The sequence below is a fragment of the Panthera uncia genome, assembly GCF_023721935.1.
Source record: "Panthera uncia isolate 11264 chromosome D3 unlocalized genomic scaffold, Puncia_PCG_1.0 HiC_scaffold_8, whole genome shotgun sequence".
NCBI classification, from domain to species: Eukaryota; Metazoa; Chordata; class Mammalia; order Carnivora; family Felidae; genus Panthera; species Panthera uncia.
In genome coordinates this window covers 59,497,854-59,506,954 of record NW_026057586.1, presented here as the reverse complement: position 1 = coordinate 59,506,954, position 9,101 = coordinate 59,497,854, and the positions used below count along the sequence as shown (strand labels likewise).

Below are 9,101 nucleotides of genomic sequence, written 5' to 3'. Positions count from 1 at the left end.
GCATGTTAATACCTATGTATTTGGATATAAGTATGTGTGTGTGTGTGTGTGTGTGTGTGTGTGTGTGTGTACTTTTTTTAAAAGTATGAGCAGCTAAGTCTAGGTGAATGGCTGTGAATTAAATGGCTATAAATCTATCACTTTTATGGCAAATCACTGAGGTATTCTTTAGCGGTGAACATAGTTTTCCACATAATTTTATTATATCCTTTAAAGATAGCATTAGTATTAAATAGATCCACAGGCAAAATGTATTCTGTGGGAGTACTGTTGACATCTTTGTTTATGAAACTTGGCAGACATTTAAGTTAGTATTTTCATTTGAATAAACCCCCTCAGTATGCACCACAACTTCAAATATATTCTAAAGATAAAGCACTTTGGTGCTCCATGCTATCCATTTAACTTATCACCATCCTGAATGCTACAGCATTTCATAAAGTTAATTTTTAAATACAAGTATGACTCTTGACCTTGATCATGGTTTGATGCTCACTTCCGGTCGCATCCAGGCTTTCAGTGACTTGCTATTTCCCTCCATCAGTCTCTATTAGCAATAGCACTTGGTGTGCAGACAGCACCGTTTGTAATAATCCAAAGTAATGGGCAGACGTGACTCAGGCGCCCTCCCAGTGCCTGTGAGGAAGACGCTCACGGATTCTGTAGAAGGTGACCCTGAGACTCTCTGCCACACGGCCAAGGCAACAGCAGGACAGAAATCGAGTCAAGCTGGCATGTCCGATGAGAAAGCGGCTTTACCCAGAGCCTGGGTTTCACACGAGTCGAGGGTCTAGTGCAGCCCCCGTGAGGGTGCCTTCACTGCACTCTCTGAACAGCCAGGCCCCTTAACAGCAAAGCGTGGTCTCTGAACAGTCATCTTTGAAGGCAGCAGAGATGGCAGAGTGAAGATGTCTGGTCGCCCCTCACCAGAAACAGCATGAGCCAGGACGACGGTCCCACGAAGAGGCAACTGTGGAAGGAACAGGCACTTTCTATCAGTAAGGTGGCATTTAACACACTGTGACCATCCCGGAGGTCACTGTTCCTGTCTGTACTGCTTTTGATATTTGCTCAACCGCCCTCGTCAACGGAGCAGGAATAAAGCAGTGTGCGTCCTGCAGCCACCCAGAAGCCGAGTCTCCTTTCCCCACCAGTTAAAACAATGATACTTTAAATTATGTTGAAACTTTAATTCCAGATACTTTTGCACTCAACATCTGAAAGCTTGGATTCCCTCCTTTTTTTTGCATAAAGGCTGTCGAGGTGGTTAAGCTAAACCCTGTGTCTTTCCCTATGTACATATCTACACCCAAGTCTCTTCTTTATTAATGAAAGGTGTCTTGATTGCAGTTCCAAACCAACTCCACACTGGATTCCCAGCTCATAAAGCAGTTTTGAGGGAAGACAGGAAGCGACTGCGGTATAGTGGCAAAAAACGCCATAGCTTGATATCCATTTAAGTTTAACTCGGAAATTTAATAATAATTACAAGGAAGAAAAGAAGAGGACTTAGCTGTCACCCTGCCCCCTCTACCACACACACTAGCTCAACACTCTCTGCGGTCTTAAAGTGCAATTACTCTCGAGAAGGCACCCAGGCCTGGGATCCCATGGACAGAGTTCAAAGCAGGAACTTCAAACAGCGCTGCTCAGGACTCAGGCCGGGAGGGAGGGGGCCGGACAGCAGAAAAGGAGCCACAGTTCTCGGCCATTCAAGTGCATCACAAGAAGTGTCCTTCCTTTTTGTAAAGAAAACCTGTAAGTTGTAAGGAATCCTGGCGTGGAAAAATATGCAGCTTTTTAACAACTTCTATCTGAGGACGTGCCACTGCAGGAGAGTCAAAAGGCCAGCAAGCACGGCCAGGAGCAGGGGACGAGCGCTCCTCCCTGGCGCCCGGCTCCCATACTGGTGACCCCGGTGGTCCTCGGAGAAGTCCTCGGCTCTGGGCGCAGAAGACGCACACTGGACTAAGGGCATCTGATAGGAGGTGGCTCTCTTCTCAGGCCTGTCCGGACTGGACCCGTCGCTGGGCCTCTGGCCGTTGAAGAGCAGATAGCGGCCGCGGGCATCCTGCTCCATTTTGAAGATCTCGTACTCGGTGTGAGGTAGCTTGATCCCCAGCGCCACACAGCCGTTGGTGTGGGTCACGTCCTGCTGGACGCCCACCTGCCAGGAGCCCTCGGCCCCACACTCGTTCCCATTGAAGACGTTGAGGAGCGAGGCTGTGGCCGCATCCATGGGGGTGACCTTCATGTGGTTCACTGAGAAGGAGAGACGACAGGGTGGTGACTCTAAGGGGGTCGCGTGCGGTGAAGAAAGCACTCTGTCTGCACAGGCCACCTGCTCTAAACCCGACCCCGCGCAGCCACCCACCTGTCGCGGCCTCCCTAAAAGCATCCCCCAGTGGAAAGAGTTCAACGTGTTGGTCCGAATGGCCATCACATTGCATACAATGCAGGTAGACTGTATTTGGCGTATAAATGCGGAGCCCAGACTGTGGTTGACTGCCTGTTAATGTGAAATCAAACTGTCACGCAGAGGGCCTCCAAGGAGTTGTCTTTGGGAACACTGACTCTTTGGGATTGACCGAATATTCGACGCAAACTGGAATTTTATTTTTATGAAAGGTTTGGAGGTTTTTAGTTTTGCTGTCATGTCACACACCTATACTAATTAGCGGTCTTGGAAATTAATATTGGCCCATAGATCAGGCAACTAAAAAAATTAGGCTGAGAGCAAGGAAAATGTGAGTAAACGCATTAAATAAAAATCCCAGCGCTTGGAGAGGGCTGTTTTTGAAAGACCCCAGGGGATTATATTTTATGTATCCCAAGGCAGCTTCGGGGTGGAATCAGACAGAGATGGTTGTTCTCTTGGCCAAATCTAGCAAAGGTCCATATTTCCTGGAGAAAATCTTTCTCTCCAAGCGGAGGGTTAAGATGCCCTGGGACTTATCTGGGTCAGCAGAAATACTTCACATTAAAAAGACTGAACCACGGAATGCCATCCTAGAAGGGGTCACACCCAGTTTCTGGGCCACCTCTCTTTTATTTGTCAATGACATGACTGACTCCGTCTTAAAAAGGTGTACAAGCTTAAAAGATTCTAGAAATAGAGGCCACAAGGCCTCCCTTGCGGATAACGGCCTGGTGAATTTCACCCCTCACCGTACCTTCCTCGCTTAGGTAATCATTGCAAATCTCAAACCTCCTCCCCCCAAGCACATGACAACTCTTAAGCGCGTGACAAACTCAGCGCTGGAAAGGACAACTGTGGGAGCACCTGCGGTGTGACTAACACCGGCTCTTTACCGCCCACTCAAGAAAGCACACTGAATGCAGCAAGTAAGTGTGATGTTATCACAGGGGCAGCTCAGAGTCGGCATGAGCTGTGCACAAGAAAGGAAACATGCAGACTTGAGGCTTCATTACTAGGAGAACATGCTCCTTGACCACATCTGACACCGTGCACAGCGGGGTGGGCAGCTCCAGCACTGTGGCCCATGGGCTGAGCCACCCCTGTTGGCCCCATTCTGAGCAGAGAGGACCTCAGAGGCTGTGGCGAATGATGAACTTGAAGCAGAAAGTCCTCCCTAATCTCTCCCCCAACATCTCTACCAGAAGAAAAGCCCTTTCCCTCAGGCTCTGCCTGGACAAAAATGTCCCCAAACTGCCCACTTTCTCACCCGTGGGGCTGCTCCCTTGGGAGTCGAGGCGGGAGCCCTACCTTTGAACACAAACTCAGTTCCTCCCATGACCCTGGAGGAGTGCACGCCCCGGCTGTAGCGGCCCTTGGCATAGATGGTGAAGGTGGGGTGCTTGCAGACGGGGTCGGAGTAGTGGTAGTAATGCCCTTCCCAGGTGTTATTGTTGTCATGGAAGATGAAGTGGCGCGTGAGGAAGAGGACTTCGGGCCGCACCTCGCAGCGCTGGCTCACCCACTCGCCGTGCAGCCCGACAGTCAGGTCGGCCTTGGGGGGCAGGAGCGGCGGGCGGTGCTCATCTGACCGGTGGATGATGCGGCAGGCTATGCAGGCCTGGTCGTGGTTCTGGAGCCAAGAAACAAACACACGGAGAGACGTTTGTCTTCATGACAGAGCAGCGCACACAAGCTTCCTTCAAGTGAGGCTCACCAGTGGGGCCGGGCAAGGCACCATTACTAGCCACCTGGGAACCCAAGAGACACCTGGAGCTACGCCCTTGGGCACAGACAGGAGGGTCGCAGTGGGTGTGTGCGCGCGCTGGTGTGGGCTCAAGAGTGCACCTGTGAGCACCGACATCAGGGACTTGTCTATTTCAGCCGCAATGTGTACTCTCTTTAGAATCCTATCACACGTCCTGGACACTTGACTTCAGAAAGGCGAGCCTCATCTCATACCCGTTGGGACGGCTACTCTGAGAAACATCTGAGCCTAACAGTGTTGACAAGGATGTGGAGAAATCGGAACCCTCGTGCACTGCTGGTGGGAATGGAAAACGGGGCAGTTGCTGCGGAAAAGAACTACCGTAGGATCCAGCAACCCCACCTCCGGTTTATAGTCCGAAGAACTGAAACCAGGGTCTTGAGGAGACAGCTGTTCACCCGTGTTCACAGCGGCGTTATTCGCATGGCCAAATGATGAAAACAACCCGATGTGCACGGACGAGTGAGTGGATAAACAAGACGTGGTTCACGCATACAACAAAATATTATTCAATCTTGAAAAGGGAAGGGAATTCTGACCCACGCTACAACATAGATGAGCCCTGACGACATGACGCTGAATGAAATAAGCCAGACACACTTTGGCTCAGGTCACGATCTCACGGATTGTGAGTTCGAGCCCCGTGTCGGGCTCTGCGCTGACAGCTCGGAGCCTGGAGCCTGCTTCCGATTCTGTGTCTCCTTCTCTCTCTGCCCCTCCCCCACTCGTGCTCTGTGTGTGTGTCTCTCCCTCTCAAAAATTAAGTAAATGTAAATAAAAAATAGGCCAGACACAAAAGCACAAATAACCGTACAATTCCACTTCTAGGAGGGACCCAGAGTGATCAAAGTCAGAGACAAAGGAGAACAGTGGTTGCCAGGGGCTGGGTGGGGGGAGGGGCGGAACGGGGAGTTAGTGTTTGACGGGGACAGAGCTTCAGTTCAGGAAGATGAAAAAACTCTGCGGATGGATGGGGGAGATGGCTACACAACGGTGTGAACGTACTCCATGCCACCGAACCAGATACCCTAAAATGGTTAAGATGGAAATTCTGTGTGAGTATTTGACAGTTAGATTTTTTTTTCCCACTAAAAACAATGATGAGACACACAAAATAACACACACAAAAAGGATAACATTCTAATTGCTGGGATAACAAGGGGAGCTGTGTAGTAAAGCAGGGGTCCTTTCAAAGGAGGGCATAAAGGAGGAGGCCGGAAAGAGGGCGAGAGCAGCGGCCTCTGAGAAGTCAGCACGCACATCCATTTGTGTCTGCTGGCCCCGAGGTTTCAAGGTTTATGGGCTCTTCATTTGCTTCCTGCTTTATAGCTTTAAGCCACTTAATTAGTGCAAGATAGTTGCGGCTCTTCCGGGACTGCCTCCCTGTTGCATTTGCTTCAGAACGCTAACAGAGCCTCGGGGACAAGGGCCGTCTGTTTAGGGTTGTGGCTTAGAAAACCTCCAGTGAGTAGAGGTGGCCAGGGACTGCCAGCCATATAAATGCTGTCTGCCTAGACGGCTCAGGGCGCCCCTCAAAATGCCACGGTCTAGAAGACAGCAGAGCTGGGTTCTTGAGCACCCGCGCCATTGCCTGCCTATCTGACCTCAGTCAGAGGACGCCTGTGTGCCAGGGGCTGCCTGCCCCTGGCCGTGGGGGGCGTCTCTTTAGAATTCTCCCTCCCACACTGGCTGTGGCAAAGCGGACAGAAGCACGAGGCAAATCTAATCAGTGCTGTCGCAGGAGGGTGACAGTTGTGGCCCGCTCTCAGGGGGACAGCTCCCGGACACCGGCCTGGGGCTCCCCCAGCCACGGGGCCCAGGGTGTGCAGCTGCTCACTGGTGCGGCCCCAGGCCCGAGTAACAGGGACTGGCAGGCACTCCCAGGAGGGCACACACGTGTTTCCCGAAGTCAGGAATCCAACTTCCCAAGGCTTTTTCATTGCCAGCACTGACACAGCGTGATGTTCCTGCGCTTGTTTGGTTAAGTGCTCGGATGTCTCTGAGAGCGAGGGAGCTGCCCTCCCTCCACATTCTCCTCCAGGGAGAACTCAAGGCTCACTAACTTGTCACCGTGCTCGTTAGAGGAGCCTAGAGTTGTCACTGAGGAGAGAGAAGGCTTCCTTTGCTAACACCGATTATGGCTTGTAGATGGTAAGATCAAGTGGGCCGCCACAGAGTGAGATGAAGGCCAAGTCCTCACTGTGTTGGGGTCCCGATGCATCTGTTACACATTCTGTGCACAGAAGGAGAAGTGCTGGCCAGGTCCTGGGAGCCATGGGCCAGCCCCATGCTTTCAGCTGGTGACCTTGGGCAAGTCACTAATCTCTATTCCAATGTCCTGATGTGTAAAATGGGGGTCATTCTACTTGCATAACTGCTGCAAGAAATTAGCAGTAGATTAAGATGGCTCCCACTCAGTGCACCCAGAATCACTTTGGGGAGAAACTTCTCAGATGAGGCCCAGGGAGCTGGATCGCAGGCATGCATGGCATTTGACAGGAAGACTAAATAAAGGCATGTCTCCCACTACAGGTGCAAACACAGGTTAGGGTGGATAAGATAAAAATGTAGTTAAAGCACCACCGAATGCAAACTGGTGCAGCCACTCTGAACAGTATGGAGGTTCCTCAAAAAAAGAAAAACAGAACTACCCTATGACCTAGCAATTGTACTACTAGGTATTTATCCAAAGGGTAGAAAAATACAGCTTCAAAGGGACTCAGGCATCCCCATGTTTACAGCAGCACTATCAACAATAGCCAAACTCTGGAGAGAGCCCAAATGTCCATTGACTGATGACTGGGTAAAGAGGATGGGGTATATCTATGCAATGGAATATTACTCAGCCATCAAAAAGGATGAGATCTTGTCATTTGCAACGATGTGGATGAGCTAGAATGTATTATACTGAGCAAAATAAGTCAATCGGAGAAAGACAAATACATGTGGAATTTAAGAAACAAAACAGATGAATATACGGGAAGAGGAAAAAAGGAGGAGAGAGGGAAATAAATCACAAGAGACTCTTAACTGAGGGTTGACAGAGGGAGGTGGGTGAGGGATGGGCTAGATGGGTGATGGGTGTTAAGGAAGGCACTTGTTGGGATGAATACTGGGTGCTGCATGTAAGTGATGAGTCACAGAATTCTACTCCTGAAACCAGTAACATGCTGTAGGCTAACTAAAATTTAAATAAAAAATAAAATAAACATAAATAAATAAAACAAAGTACCACCAAATTCAGTAGTTTTGTCATTATGTATTTTCTTAGTCAACTATCAGGAGGGGAAGAATCCAAACTTCTTACCCTGGAATGGGGTTCTGATACTCAAAGTCTGGGGTGCAAAGTGAACATAATGTCTGTAACACATATGAAGAGGAAGCAGCCTCTTAACTGCTAACAAGTGTCATCATGACCAGCACCTTTACCAAACCATACCTGCGGTCCCTGGTCCCCTGCCCCTGCCCCACACAGTCTGAGTAAAACCAGCCCAGTACTCAGATCCAAACCCCTGAGATTTCACAGACAGGACAGCAGCGTTCTGGTGCCCGGGCCTATTACAACAAGGATGCTGAGCTGTGCGGAAGATGGCTCTGGAAAGAAAGAGGACCGTCCAGCCTGGCCCAGGCTGTTCCAGAAAGGTGCCATGGTAGCACCTGGAGTCCACTTGGCATTTTTAAGAATAATGGGGCAGGGTCCTGACCTTTGAGATGGGGACCTGGAGGAAGAATTCCTGTTTGGCAACAGAGAAAAGCAGGCCACAAGCAAAGGAAGCTCGCCGTCCAGGAGTTGGGTCGGTGAGAATTTAGGGACACAATGGGAAGAACCTGGCCCTTAGGTATTGATCTTGCCAAATTCTTAAACTATTTTAATTGTGGTAAAATATACATAACACACAACTTGCCATCTGAACCATTTTTAGTGCACGGCTCCGTGGTACTAAGTACATTCACACGGTTGTGCAACCATCACCACCGTCTACTTCCAGAACTTTTTCCATCCTCCTGAATTGAAACTCGGTACCCAAGAAACAACAACTCCCCGTTCTCTCAATCCCAGCCCTCGACAACCACTCTTGTACTTTCCGTCGACGCTAGGTCCCTCACACAAGTGAAAGTATACAGAACTTACTGTTTTTTTGTGACTGGTGTATCTCGCTTAGCACAATGCCCTCAAGGTTCATCCATGGTGCAGTATGTTGCAGAATTCCCTTCCTTTTTAAGGCCGAATAGTATCTCAACGTACGTACGGACCACACTTTGTTTATCCATTCATCTGTTGACGAACACTCCAGTTTTTGGCCACTGTGCGTAACGATGCTATGAGCACAGGTGTACAAGCTACTTAAGACTCCACTTTCAGTAACTCTGGGCATGTGCTCAGAAGTGAAATTTCTGCATCACACTGTAATTCTGTGTTTAACTTCCGGAGGAACCACCATACTGTTTTCCACAGCAGCTGCGCCATTTTACACCCCCATGCACGGTACACAAGGGTCCCAATTTCTCCACATCCCTGCCAACTGGTATTTTTTTTCTCTTTTTGATAACAGCCATCGAAGGGGTATGGTGTGCTGTACTTTGATTTGTGTTCCCCTAATGAGGAGTGATGTTGAGCATCTTTTCGTGTGCTTATGGGCTATTTGTATATCTTCTTTGGAGACGTGTCTATTCAAGTCCTTTGCCCATTTTTTGACAGGGTTGCTCTTCTGGTTATTGCCGACTAGTAACTTTTGATAACAACTTTTGAGAAGGCATTAAAAAAACCAAAGATGTAGCAGACAGGGGTGGGATTTTTGACCTCTCTGTGGATATTATCACCAAGAGACCAGTTTTAGTCATGGTTAGGTAAAGGGGAAACCACTCTGTTTTATGGACAGATTTTTAGATTTTTGTGCTCTTCATTCCCACCATCCT

General features: G+C 49.2%; 1 protein-coding gene across 1 annotated transcript in view; it reads right to left on the bottom strand.

Moving 5' to 3' along the window:
• Nucleotides 1–276: 276 nt before the first annotated feature.
• The window catches only part of APCDD1 (APC down-regulated 1), a 109,132-nt gene continuing 100,307 nt past the window's right edge, over nucleotides 277–9,101 (bottom strand). Inside the window, exons 9-10 of the mRNA XM_049619569.1 lie at nucleotides 3,728–4,049; nucleotides 277–2,262 (exon numbers count right to left, since the gene is read on the bottom strand). Of these exons, the coding sequence (XP_049475526.1) occupies nucleotides 1,811–2,262; nucleotides 3,728–4,049 (774 nt within the window). The 3' untranslated portion in view covers nucleotides 277–1,810. The remainder of the gene's footprint in view (nucleotides 2,263–3,727; nucleotides 4,050–9,101) is intronic.